Genomic DNA, 14546 nt, shown 5'->3' with positions numbered 1-14546 from the left:
CAAGCATTATTAAAAGAAAGGGGATTAAAAGTTTCCACAAAAACAATAAAGACAATTTTAGAAGATATAGACAGGAAAGCCCCTTGGTTTGTTTACACTGGAGATATTAATTTAAAATGTTGGGAAAAATTAGGAAAGGATTTGGAGCAGGCTAAAGAAAAGAGGTCGCTTAGGGCAGGAACCCTTCCGTTTTGGAAATTGGTACATTCCTGCTTACAAACTGGTAAAAATGTGGAAATTATCAAACAAGGGAGAAGAGCACTAGCTGACCAGCAGGATAGTTGGTCGGAACAAAGTATTACAGAGGAGAGGGAACATACCAAAAGAAAAGGCAAGGTAAAAGATGAGAGATCTCGCAAGGAAATGAAGAAAATTTTGAGCTCAGAAAAAGAAAAACCTTCAGCACCTTTGTACCCCGCCTTAAGTGAGTTTGAGGATCTTAGATTGGCAGAAGAGGAGCAGTATGAAAAAGATTTGGATGATGATTTCACTGAGACTGAGGAACAGGGCGCAGATAATAAAGTTCAGGCTGCTAGCGTGCGCCCTCCCCCTTATGTTAAGCACAGTAAAGGCAGCCATTTTATTAAAAGGGAAACGTGGGCCCAGTTGGCATCAGCCTTCCCGGTATTTGAGGAACAACAGACTCAACGCCGATTTCATGAGCCTATACCATATAAACAGTTAAAAGATCTAGTGGAGGCCGCTCGCCAATTTGGTCCCAATGCCGCCTATACTTTAACTTTGTTAGGACGATTAACCACTAATGCTATGACACCTTCAGATTGGTTTGAGATTGCACGAGGCAGCCTCAGCACGGGACAATATCTCGATTACAGATCCATTGTTACCGATGCTGCGCATACACAGGCTAGACAAAATGTGCGGGATGGTCAGCCGCATTGGACAGCAGATATGCTTTTAGGACAAGGACAATGGGCGGTTGATCAAATTCGCTACCCCCTTGAAGTATACAGACAGATTAATGACATATATCTCAGGGCTTGGAAGACTTTACCCAAAAGAGGTGAGGTCTCGGGGAATTTAACAAAAATTATTCAAGGGCCCAATGAGCCTTTTTCAGAGTTTGTGGGTAGAATGATGGAAGCAGCGGGAAAAATTTTTGGGGACGTGGAGAGTTCAATGCCCTTAATTCAGCAGCTTATATATGAGCAAGCTACTAAAGATTGCAAACGAGCCATAACTCCATGGAAAGGAAAAGGGCTAGAAGCCTGGTTGAAGGCATGTAGGGAAATTGGGGGGCCATTAACTAATGCTGGGCTTGCTGCTGCTATTTTAACTGCAACAAAACGTAATAACAATAATGGTGCATGTTTCAAGTGTGGGAAAATTGGTCATTTTAAGAAAAATTGTAAAGAACAAAAGGAGCATAACAATCCTGTGCGACAAATACCTGGCACTTGTCCCAGATGCAAAAAGGGGAAGCATTGGGCTAATGAATGTAGGTCAGTAAAAGACATTAACGGACAACCCCTCGAGACGATAGAAAAGGAGTCAAAAAACGGATATCGGGGCCCCCGTCCCCAGGGCCCGAAAGCATATGGGGCACTACAGGAACCTTCCATGCAGCCACCCCCAAAGTCCGCAGAGCAACCGCGGGCTCCGCAGGGCTGGACCTCCGTGCCACCTCCGGCTTGGTATTAACACAGAGCATGGGAGTACAGATAATAGATACAGACATGCAGGGCCCATTAGAAAAGAATACCGCAGGATTAATCATTGGACGATCATCATCAACGCTACGAGGGTTAATTGTTTTACCAGGAGTAATTGATCCTGACTATGAGGGTGTTATTAAAGTAATGTGCTACTCCCCTTTTGGAATAATTTCCATTTCCCCTGGCGATCGCGTAGCACAACTTCTGATACTGCAATCAGGTCATGAAAAATACCCCGCCCGGTCACATGACCGCGGCGCATCTGGTTTTGGATCTACAGGAATCGATCTCGCATGTCTAAGCATGGAATTAGATGACCGACCAATGTTACAGATAGAGGTGGAGGGTAAACATTTTTCAGGCTTAGTGGATACAGGAGCAGATCGTAGCGTTATGAGTAAACAATTTTGGCCAAAGGGATGGCCTTTGCAGCATGCCTCTCAAGACTTGGTAGGATTGGGATATCGACAGGCTCCAGAAATAAGTTCTAAGGAACTCCACTGGACAGTCGATAAACAGCAAGGCACCTTTCGTCCCTTTGTGGTAGATTTACCTATAAATTTATGGGGTAGGGATATACAAACCCAGATGAAACTCATATTGACTAATGAGTATTCGCAGACTAGCAAAAATATCATGGCAAGACAAGGATATATGCCCAATAAAGGGTTAGGGAAAAATCTTCAGGGTATATCAGAACCGGTGGAGTTAGTTCAAAAAACAGACCGCAAAGGCGTGGGTTTTTCCTAGGGGCCACTGAGGAAAAGCTATTACGTATTCCCTGGAATACGAATAAGGCAGTGTGGGTGCCCCAGTGGCCCCTCAGTCGTGAAAAACTCGCCGCCGCTAGAGAACTTGTGCAAGAGCAGCTGATGTTAGAACATATAGAGCCCTCAGTATCGCCCTGGAATACTCCAATTTTTGTCATAAAGAAAAAATCAGGCAAATGGAGGCTTTTGCATGATCTGCGAGCAGTCAATAGACAGATGCAATTGATGGGACCAGTACAGAGAGGACTGCCTCTTCTGTCTTCCCTTCCAAAGGGCTGGCCTATGCTAGTGGTAGACATTAAGGATTGTTTCTTTTCCATACCTTTACATTCTTTAGATCGAGAGCGATTTGCTTTTACTCTCCCTTCAGAGAATCATGAAATGCCTGATGCAAGGTATCAATGGAAAGTGTTGCCTCAAGGCATGGCTAATAGCCCTACTCTTTGCCAATTATATGTTAATCAGGCTATCGCACCAGTACGAAAACAGTTTTCACAAGTCCGTATCATTCATTATATGGACGACATTCTTATCACAGCTCATTCACAGCAATTAGTAGATAAGGCCTTTGCATTGCTCTCCTCCTGCCTTAACGCATATGGTCTTTCTATTGCCCCAGAAAAAATACAACAATCTGATGTGGTGCAATTTTTAGGAGCAAAAATTACTACAACTTCCATTCGGCCACAGAAGCTCTGCATTAGCACTCAAAACCTATGCACACTGAATGATTTTCAAAAACTGCTAGGGGACATAAATTGGCTACGTGGATATTTACCGCTGACCCGAAACAACCTGCAACCTTTGTTCTCTATTCTGGAGGGCAATCCAGATATTGCCTCTCCTCGTCAACTTACTCCTGAGGGCGTTAAAGCTTTGCAACTCTTAGAAAAGGCCATTAGTAAAGCCCAACTATGTAGGTTCGATCCGTCTAAAAAATTACTACTATGCATTCTTGCTACGCCCACTACACCTACTGGAGTGGTGTGGCAAAATGCTCCTTTATGGTGGATACATGGTAATTCAGCGGGTGTAAGAACATTGCGGTATTATCCTGAATTAGTAGCTCATTATGCTCTTCTGGGTCTCAAGTTTTGCACAATGCATTTTGGTAAACATCCTGATGAGCTGATTGTGCCTTATACTCAGATGCAGATTGAGACTCTTGCCACTAATGTTTGGCCTATTGTTCTAACTGCCTTCTCAGGTGTAATTGATAATCACTTGCCAGCGGACAAATTATTAACTTTTGTGCAGCAAAATTTAGTCTACTTTCCTAAACTTACAAAGAGCAAACCCATTCCCGCTGCGACAACTATTTATACTGATGGTTCCAAGACTGGTCGTGGAGCGTATGCTACAACTGATTCGGAGCCTGTGATTCTTCATTTTCGCCCTAACGCCCCTCAAGTGGTAGAGTGCTTAGTGGTATTGGCAGTATTTCGCACATTTTCAGATAAACCCATTAATATTATCTCAGATTCCCAATATGTGGTAAATGCTGTCCGTTCACTAGAAGTTGTAGCTCATATACAGTCGCATAGCACGGTAGCCCCGATATTTCGACAAATCCAACAAGCTATCCTGGTTAGACGTATGCCCTTTTTCATTGGCCATATAAGAGCTCATTCTGGCCTCCCTGGACCTATGAGTAAAACTAATGCCAAGGTAGATATTGCAACCCGTAATAGTGTCTTTGTATCTCTGACTTCTGTTGACCTAGCAAAAAACTTTCATGCCTCTTATCATGTTCCAGCTAATACGCTGCGCTTGCGCTTTCATATCTCCAGAGAACAAGCTCGGCAAATTGTAAAGGCCTGTCCAGATTGTACAATATTCCTCCATCCGCCACATTCTGGTGTTAATCCTAGGGGACTAAAACCTTTATCCTTATGGCAAATGGATGTTACACACATCCCAGAATTCGGTAGGCAAAAATACGTACATGTCTCAGTGGACACATATTCTGGTGTCATTCATGCCACTTCCTTGTCTGGGGAACGTGTAGCACAGGTGAAACTTCATTGTCTTGAGGCTTGGGCAGCTTGGGGAAAGCCTGCCCTCATAAAAACTGACAATGGGCCCGCTTATACTTCAAAAGGCTTCGCTACCTTTATGTCACAAATGCAAGTAGCTCATAAAACTGGCCTACCGTATAATCCTCAAGGCCAAGGCATTGTGGAGCGCGCTAATCGCTCCCTAAAAGAAACATTACAAAAACAAAAAAGGGGAATTGCACTCCATGCAACCCCCAGAGAACGCCTCGCTATTGCATTATACACTCTCAATTTCTTACATTTTAATACAGAGAACGAATCAGCGGCTATGAGGCATACAAAAAATCCTGTACAAACTAGCCAAAAGGTCATGTGGAAAGATGTACTAGATAACAAATGGTATGGCCCGGATCCTGTGATACAGAGATCCAGGGGAGCAATTTGTGTTTTTCCGCAGGAACGACCAGACCCGATCTGGATTCCAGAAAGACTGACAAGGAGAGTGACAGATAAGAAAGAAGAGGAACGACAAGAGAACACGAGGCATGATAATGAAACGTCTGACATGGATACTGATGGGACTATGGTTGACATTTCCCATGACGATATCAAAGAATGTGACCCTGTGGGCCATTGCGAGAACATGGCCAATACCTAAGCCAGTGTTCTCTAGTGATAAGATGTTTCCTCAATTGTATAATAGAGACTGTCAGTTAGAAATACCGTGCAAAACACCACAAAATATGCAACAAATGCGATATAATGCCACTAATGTTACCCTCTATAATAGCTTGTGTTTTTCTATGAACTCGCAGAGTCCCTGTATACAGATTCTTTCATATAACCTTAGTTGGATATATGATCCCTTTAAATATCTAAATCCTGACCTCTCGATCCCAATGTTGCTCGAGGCCCTTACAAAGATTGCTCTAGGGAGCACAAATGGAACAGGAGGAGGAGGTAATAGCACTGTGGCTAATGTCACTACACTCCTGATCACAGCCAACATAACAGTCCCTTTTTTAATACAGACAGAAACCAATTCCAGTGCTTCATGGAACATATCTAGACCTGTACCAAAGTGCATCACTCGGGAATTCAGCTATCCCCCGCGATTTGGTGATTGCACAGAAAATGTAGAAACCCAAGAACCGTATAAATTTTCTCCTAAATTCAAATTATATCAGAAACCCAAAGCGGGCAATCCTTTAGCCTCCTGGGTATTGTGGAATAGACGTGGAGCTAGTATGGATTTGTCCCCTTTGGCAAGGCTTGATTCTATTAATATAAGCCTCTATAATGCTAGTGGCAGTTATAACATAACTAGTCACATACTCAGTAACTTTACATCGCATTCTTTGCATAATATGAGCCTCCTGTCTAGTCATGTTTGTGTCGATCCTCCCTTTATTTTTCTTTTGACAGATAAACAAGATAATGGGACGATAATAGAATGTGCAGGAAATGATACATGCTATTTAACCCAGTGTTGGAATGGAACTCAGAAAACTATGGTAGTAATGCGTGTACCTACCTATGTTCCTATACCAGTAGTGACTGACCCAGAGGAATTTCCTCTAGCAGTCTTGTTTCGACAGCCACGGGACTTTGGGATTATAGCCATTGTAACGGCAATTGTCGCCTCTGCCGCAGCGGCTGTTACGGCGGGAGTGGCCATGGCTTCCACTGTCCAAACTGTGCAGACTATTAATGACGTCGTAAAAAGATCATCAGACGCTCTATTTGTCCAGGAACGCATAAATGATCATCTGGCTTCGGGGGTGCTACTATTAAATAAACGCATGGACTTGCTGCAAGCAGCTATGGAAGATCTTTTTGAAGTTACCAGCCTAGGTTGCGTTCAGAGACTGCACCATATGTGTGTTACGCCATATCCAGCCTCTCTAAATGAGTCAAGAAAACTTGGGTCTTATCTATCAGGGAACTGGTCTATGGAATTTGGGGAACTTCAGCAAAATCTTACTATCATGATTTTGCAGCTGAATGAAACTAGAGCATCTGTTGTCACTCTGAAAGGGTTTTCTGATTATATATTACAGGGGTTACAATGGTTCAAAGAATGGGTGGGGGTTGGATTGTTCGGAGCTGTATTACTATTAGGGCTATTGTGTACTCTTTTTGTTCTTTTCCGATTAGTACGGAGCCGCAAGTGCGAAAAAATTGCTCTCCTGCAAGCAATGGCCACAATTGAGGCAGGCAGTTCCCCCGCGGTTTGGCTCAGCATGTTTAAAGAAGCTTAAAAGAATGTCCTTGCACTCAGGGGCCATAGTGCCATTGCACCTGATAGGAATTCTTTTCATCTGGGATATTGCCTTAGCACTCCGAGAGCTTTTGCTCATTGCACCGGAATAGGAGTATCCCTGAGCACAGGCGCCCCTTGATCGGCCAGCACATCATGAGGTGAAGGCCTGATCGGGGATAAGACCTCATTTGCTGTAAACAAACAAAAAGGGGGAACTGTGGCAGGGTGCCTACGTGCTGGAGTAAAGGTTGCTTGCATGCCTACGTGCTGGAGTAAAGGTTGCTTGTGTACTCTCCCAACAGCCTTAGATAAGTGTCTATGCATAGGCACTAATGTTTAACAAGGCCAGTTTCTGCATCCCTGGTAAGGCATGTTTGTTCTGAAGATTCCTGCTTTTATGGGTTTGTATTGTGCTGCTCTTTCGCCATGTTTAGACTTAAGATAATGTTTAACTATGTACTGGGACAGGGAATGGGTACATAAGCAGTGGAAGGAATGTGTTTAGCGCCTCTCCGCCTACATCTGTATTGACAACCGAGTGGCGTCTCAATAAACCGTGATCGAAGAAGGATCTTCGTGCCGTTAATTCTGTGCCTTGCTGGTCAAGGCTCGCCGCAGTGCAGCAGCCGCAGCATGGCGGCCATTGGAGGGTGAACCAACGGCAAAGGAAGACCTTTCTCTCTGTCTCTCTCTCTCATTATCCACTCTGCCTATCAAAAATTAAAAAAAAAAAAAAAAAAAAAAAAGTGAAGCTAGAGCAGTTATATTTTCAGGATGGAATGTTTAATAAAGTTGACTTCCTATGCATCCCTTCTCAGAAATCTACTCGAGGGGCCAGCGCCGCGGCTCAATAGGCTAATCCTCCCCCTACGGCGCCGGCACTCCAGGTTCTAGTCCCAGTTGGGGCACCGAATTCTGTCCCGGTTGCTCCTCTTCCTGTCCAGCTCTCTGCTATGGCCCAGGAGTGCAATGGAGGATGGCCCAAGTCCTTCAACCCTGCACCTGCATGGGAGACCAGGAGAAGCACCTAGCTCTTGGCTTCAGATCAGCGCAGTGTGCTGGCCACAGCGCACCAGCTGCAGTGGCCATTGGAGGGTGAACCAACGGTAAAGGAAGACCTTTCTCTCTCTCTCTGTCTACTCTGCCTGTCAAAAAAAAAAAAAAAAAAAATCTACTTGAGGATGTTCACCAAAACAAGAGAGCAGTCAGAGAAAGATGTAAAATGCATTGAAGACCATAATCACACAAGTTCTCTAGTGTAGCACCAGCTTTTTCACGTGCTAAAACTACAGAAGTGTGTGCTTTACTAAAACAACGGAATAAACTAAGAAATATTAGAATATGAAAATCTGGAACCAGAAACCCAGCCTGGAGAAAGGCCAAGGAAATCTCAAGGATGACAGCAAAGTCAAGTCCCAGGTGACAGCTCTGTGGTAGTCCTGGAGAAAAAAACCCTAAAAGGGCGCCGACGCTGTGGCATAGTAGGTTAAAGCCCCAGCCTACAGCACCAGCATCCCTATGGACACCAGTTTGAGTCCTAGCTGCTCCACTTTTGATCCAGCTCCCTACTAATGCACCTGAGAAAGCAGTGGAGGATGGCCCAAGTGCTTGGGACCTTACATCCACATGAGAGACCTAGAAGAAGCTCCTGGCCCTTGGCTTCGGGTGGGCCCAGCTCCAGCCATTGTGGCCATTTGGAGAGTGAACCAGCAGATGGAAGATCTCTCTCTCTCTCTCTGTCTCTACCTTTCTCTGTAACTCTTTCAAATAAATAAAATAGATCTTAAGAAAAAAAAAAGCCCTAGAAGAACAGACCTCTTCAGTAGAAATGGCTCTAAAAAAATCAGAACTGGTAAGCCACTTAACATGACAAAACCTACTGCAGGGCTATTGAAAGGTATGGGATGGGGAAGCAAAAAAAAAAGAAAAGAAAGATATGGGAAGAATGAGAAAGAAAACCCAAACACATGAAAACTATAGATTTTACCTTTAGGTAAAACAAAAAGAAAACCACTCAGCTATAACTAATATTTGCATAGCATAATTATATAAATATTAAATACTAATTTAAAAGAGTTAACAGGTAATATTTAAAATAAATGACTCAAAACACCATAGTATACTCATGTGTCTTACAAATATGAGTGGTTTTTTTTTTTTTTTTTTTTTTTGACAGGCAGAGTGGACAGTGAAAGAGAGAGACAGAGAGAAAGGTCTTCCTTTTGCCGTTGGTTCACCCTCCAATGGCCGCCGCAGTTGGCGCGCTGCGGCCGGCACACCGCGCTGATCTGATGGCAGGAGCCAGGTGCTTCTCCTGGTCTCCCATGGGGTGCAGGGCCCAAGCACTTGGGCCATCCTTCACTGCACTCCCTGGCCACAGCAGAGAGCTGGCCTGGAAGAGGGGCAACCGGGACAGGATCGGTGCCCCGACCGGGACTAGAACCCGGTGTGCCGGCGCCGCAAGGCAGAGGATTAGCCTATTGAGCCGCGGCGCCGGCTAATATGAGTGTTTTTAAATATCAAAAGGAGGACTGGAACCGTGATGTAGTGGGTAAAGTTAATTTTAATAGACATAATAATATAAGGTAGGCCTTATTAACAAATGATGGTATAGTCAGGCTTTTGTTTGTTTCCTTATTTAAAGATTTATTTATTTATTTTAAAGTCAGAGTTACACAGAGAAAGGGAGAGATAGAGAGATCTACCATCTGCTGGTTCACACCCCAGATGGCTGAAATGGCTAGAGCTGAGTCAAGCCAAAGCCAGGAGCCAGGAGCTTCTTTAGTGCTCCAACATGAGCGGCAGGTGCCCAAGTATTTGGGCTGTCTTTCCTAGGCTGTTAACAGGGAACTGGATCAGAAGGATCAGAAGTGGAGCAGCCAGAACATGAATCAACACCCATATGGGATGCCAGTATCACAGGTGGAGACTTAACCAGTAACGCCTGCCCCAGGTGTTTTTTTTTTTTTTTTTAAACAAAGTAAATGTATTGTATTGATATGGATAGTATCTATGATATATTCTTACGTTTTAAAAAAAGAACTAGGGCCAGTGCTGTGGCATAGTGGGTAAAGGTGCCGCCTTTAGTGCCAGCATCCTATCTGGGCACCGATTCAAGTCCCATCTGCTTCACTTCTGATCCGGCTCTCTGCTATGGCCTGGGAAAGCAGTATAAGATGGCCCAAGTCCATGGGCTCCAGCATCTGTGTGGGAGACCCAGAAGAAGCTCCTGGCTCCTGGCTTCCGATTGGTGCAGCTCTGGCCATTGCAGCCAACTGGGGAGTGAACCAGTGGATGCAAGACCTCTCTCTCTCTCTGCCTCTCCTTCTCTGTGTGTAACTCTGACTTTCAAATAAATAAATAAATCTTTTTTTAAAAAGTATTTATTAAAAATAAAAAATAAAAAGAACTGGGGTCAGCATAGCGGGTTAAGCCATAGCCTGTAATGCTAGCATACCATGGGCTGTGGTTTGAGTCCCGGCTGCTCTACTTCCGATCCAGCTCCCTATCAATGTGCCTGAGAAAGCAGTGGAAGATGGCCTAAGTGATTGCACCCCTGCAACCCCTGAAGGAGACCAGGGTGGAGTTCCAGGCTCCTGACTTCAGCTTGGCCCAGCCTCAGTCACTGCAGCCATTTGGGGAGTAAACCAGTGGATGGAAGATATCTGTTTCTGTCTCTTCCTCTCTCTCGAACTCTACCTTTCAAATAAAGAAATAAATCTTAAAAAAAAAAAAAATCACGGAAGAACATAAGTAATATGACTACTTTTGTGTATGAGTCTTTGTTTTTTGTTAAATCTAATTCTAAACATGTTTGTAAATGCACTGAAAATGAATGGTACCTCAAAGTACTGAAATAGGTTATTTTTCATTTCACTTAAAAAAATTTTGTATAATTTACATCTTCCTCCTAGAAAGAGGTTTTATTATTTCTGTGTTCAATTTTCCTTCCTTAGTCTTCTTTTGCAAAAGAAAAAAGCACTCCCTTAAACAGACCTGCTTCCTGCCGCAGCAATCCCAAAGTATCAAGGATCCGACAAGCTTCCAGCGAGCACTGGATCATTGCTTCTTTCTTCTTTCCTGAGTGAATGGCTTCAGCCACCAGTTGTTTTCCAGTTGAATCATCCACAGGTAATCTGCATTGGTTTGGAGAAAATTAGTATAGAACTAAACTCTAATTATGAAAACAAACAAGGGGCCAGCCCTGTGGTGCAGTGGGTTAATGCCCCTGCCTGCAGCATCCCATGTAGGTGTCAGGCCAAGCCCTGGCTGTTCCACTTCCAATTCTGCTCTCTGCTGTGGCCAGGGAATACAGTGGAGGATGGCCCAGGTCCTTGGGCCCCTGCACCCATGTGGGAGACCCAGAGGAGGCTCCTGGCTCCCGGTTTCAGGTCAACCCAGCTCTGGCCACTGGGGCTGTTTGGGGAGTGAACCAGTGGATGGAAGATCTCTCTCTCTCTCTCTCTCTGCCTCTTCCTCTCTGTAACTCAGCCTTTCAAATAAATTTTTTAAAAAATGCTGTAACAATAGTCATGTTTTCTTAAATGGCTCCCTCTTTTTTTTTTTTTTGAGGATTTATTTATTAATTTGAAAGCAGAGTTACATAGAGAGAGGGAGAGGAGAGGAGAGAGAGAGATCGCTTCCACCTGCTGGTTTAGTCCCCAAATGGCCACAACGGCCAGGGCCAAAGCCAGGAGTCGAGAATTTCATCCAGGTCTCCCACATGGGTGCAGGGGCCCAAGCATCTGGGCCATCTTCTGCTGCCTTCCCAGGCATATTAGCAGGGAGCTGAATCAGAAGTAGAACAGTTGGGGGGCTGGCACTGTGGTGCAGTGGGTTAACACCCTGGCCTGAAGCACCAGCATCCCATATAGGCTCCGGTTTGAGACCCTGCAGCTCCACTTCTGATCCAGCTCTCTGCTATGGCCTGGGAAAGCAGCAGAAGATGGCCCAAGTCCTTGGGCCCCTGCACCCACGTGGAAGACCCAGAAGAAGCTCCTGGCTCCTGGCTTTGAATTGGCGCAGTTCCAGCCATTGCGGCCAATGGGAAGTGAACCAGCAGATGGAATACCTCTGTCTCTCTCTCTCTCTGTGTAACTCTGACTTTCAAATAAATAAATAAATCTTTAAAAAAAAAATAAAGAAAAAAAGAAGTAGAACAGTCGGGACTCAAAGTGGTGCCCATATGGGATGCCAGCACTGCAGGCAGTGGCTTAACCTGCTGCACCACAGCACTGACCCCTAGATGGTTCTTCTCTCAATTCATTTTGTTCTATTTTTCGAACATTAGATTTCAAATCTTTTCCTTCTACCTTTTACCCATCCTACCCACTCCCTCAACAATGTAAGTGTTGTAAAACTACCAAGGTCCAAATTAGGAATAATCTAAATAGACTAAAGTTACTCTTTGGGTTGTTGTCTACAACCATAAATTAATCTTGAATTGACCACTTTTCAGAAAATGGACATTAAGAAGAACATACCTCACCCTGCAGAGCCAAGTACTATGCCCTTGTTCATCAAATTCATACTCTAATTCTTCTCCTATGGGAGAAAGAAAGACAAAATTTTAGTAGGATATGCAAATTACTAATTGCTACAATGAGAAAAAGAACAAAGGTTAAATAAGATCAAATTTTCATACCATAATGAATACTGCTTCAATGCATTTCTTTCTTTTTTTTTTTTTTTTTTTTGGACAGGCAGAGTGGACAGTGAGAGAGAGAGAGAGAGAGAGAAAGGTCTTCCTTTTTGCCGTTGGTTCACCCTCCAATGGCCGTTGCAGCCGGCGCATCACGCTGATCCGAAGGCAGGAGACAGGTGCTTCTCCTGGTCTCCCATGGGGTGCAGGGCCCAAGCACTGGGTCATCTTCCACTGCACTCCTGGGCTATAGCAGAGAGCTGGCCTGGAAGAGGGGCAACCGGGACAGAATCCGGCGCCCCAACCGGGACTAGAACCCAGTGTGCCGGCGCCACAAGGCGGAGGATTAGCCTGTTGAGCCACGGCGCCAGCCTCAATGCATTTCATTTCTCATTCTTAGGGATTACATTTGATAATAAGGATGAATTTGAGGTAAAGATATGCAAACTCAAATCAAAATAATCAACTTGCCAAGTATACATAGCTTTCTTTACTATAAAGATTTCATTTTTTATAATTTGAAGACTTATTTGAAGTACTTATTTTGTCACAGTTGGTTTTTAGAAGCACAAATCTCAAATGCAGAGAGTGATATATCTGTTTCTTATATCTATATATCTATATCTGTATATCTTCTGATCTAGCTCCTTGCTAATGCACCTGGGAAAGCAGTGGAAGATGGCCCAAGTACTTACACCCGTGTGCTCAAATAAGAGTTTTTGGCTCCTGACTTTGGCCTGACCCAGCTCCAACTGTTGTGGCCATTTTGGGAGTGAACCAAACTGATGGAAGATCTCTTTCTTGCTGTCTTTGCCTCTCTCTGTTACTGTGCCTTTCAAATAGATATTTATATATTTATTCATACACAGTTAGCCCTCCACCTCCACAGGCTCTACATTCTGAGATTCTAGCAATCTCAGAAAGTATCTGGAGAAAAAAGCTGTTTTGAACATATACAGACTTTTTTCTTTATCACTATTTGTTAACAATATGGCATAACAACTATTTAAATATCAGCTACATTGTATGAGCATCAGAAATTATAATCTAGAGATGATTTAAAGTATACAGGTATTTAAAGTATACAGGAAGTTATAAGCAGATACTACTTTTTTTTAAGATTTATTTGAAAGGCAGAGTTAGAGAGAGAGACAGAGAGACACAGAGAGAGGTCCTCCACCCACTGGTTCACTCCCCAAATGGTCGCCAACGGCTGGAGCTGGGCTGATCTGAAGCCAAGAGCCAGGAGCTTCTTCAGGGTCTCCCACGTGAGTGCAGGGGCCCAAGCATTCAGGCTGTCCTCTGTTGTCTTCCCAGGCTATCAGCAGAGAGCTGGATTGGAAGTGGAGCAGCTGAGACTCAAACTGGCATCCATATGGGATGGCGGCACTACAGGCAGAGGCCGACCCTACTCTGCCACAGTGCAGGCCCCGGTATACCATTTCATGTGAGCACTTGAGCAGCCTCAGCTTTTGGTGTCCTGGGGGGAAGGGGTTCTGGAGCCAATTCTCTGGGAAAGCCAAGGGATGAGTATATATACATATATTCATACATATATGCCAACACACATGTACAAACACACATAGATGTTCTTTTAAAGCATCTCTACTGAAATACTTTGTAAAAATGCTTTTAATCATATAAAGTTAAAATTCATGTTAAGAATTATGAAAAATCAAGTGAATTAGGAATAAATTATCTTTTTTATTTTAAAGATTTTTTATTTATTTGAGAGGTAGAGTTACAGACAGTGAGAGGCAGAGACAGAGAGAAAAGTCTTCCTTCCATTGGTTCACTCCCCAAATGACTGCAACGGCCGAAGCTGCGCCGATCTGAAGCCAGGAGCCAGGAGCCAGGAGCTTCTTCCAGGTCTCCCATGTGGGTGCAAGGGCCCAAGCACTTAGGCCATCTTCTACTGCTTTCCCAGGCCACAGCAGAGAGCTGGATTGGAAGAGGAGCAGCCGGCTAGAACCAGCGCCCATATGGGATGCTGGCGCCGCAGGCGGAGGATTAACCTACTGTGCCATAGCGCCAGCCCCAGGAACAAGATATCTTAAGAAAGTAGCTCAATTTTCCTAACCAAAGATCCAGTATCTTTTGAGAAGGATGAGATGAGTCAGGAAAATTAGTACTTTCAGGGGCTGGTGTTGTAGTAAGTGGGTTAAGCTGCTGCCTGCATCCCATACGAGCAACAGTGGA

At 44.2% G+C, this 14546-nt stretch overlaps 1 protein-coding gene across 2 annotated transcripts in view; it reads right to left on the bottom strand.

Moving 5' to 3' along the window:
• The window catches only part of SLC4A1AP (solute carrier family 4 member 1 adaptor protein), a 53296-nt gene that overhangs the window by 31683 nt on the left and 7067 nt on the right, over positions 1-14546 (bottom strand). For both annotated transcript variants that reach the window (XM_062209172.1, XM_062209171.1), the window contains exons 4-5: positions 12190-12250; positions 10703-10842 (exon numbers count right to left, since the gene is read on the bottom strand). In XM_062209172.1, coding sequence (XP_062065156.1) covers positions 10703-10842; positions 12190-12250 — 201 coding nt within the window. The remainder of the gene's footprint in view (positions 1-10702; positions 10843-12189; positions 12251-14546) is intronic.

Source organism: Lepus europaeus, chromosome 13 (assembly GCF_033115175.1).
Source record: "Lepus europaeus isolate LE1 chromosome 13, mLepTim1.pri, whole genome shotgun sequence".
NCBI lineage: Eukaryota > Metazoa > Chordata > Mammalia > Lagomorpha > Leporidae > Lepus > Lepus europaeus.
The sequence above is the reverse complement of the archived record's forward strand: the minus strand, read 5'-3'. Positions and strand labels throughout refer to the sequence as shown.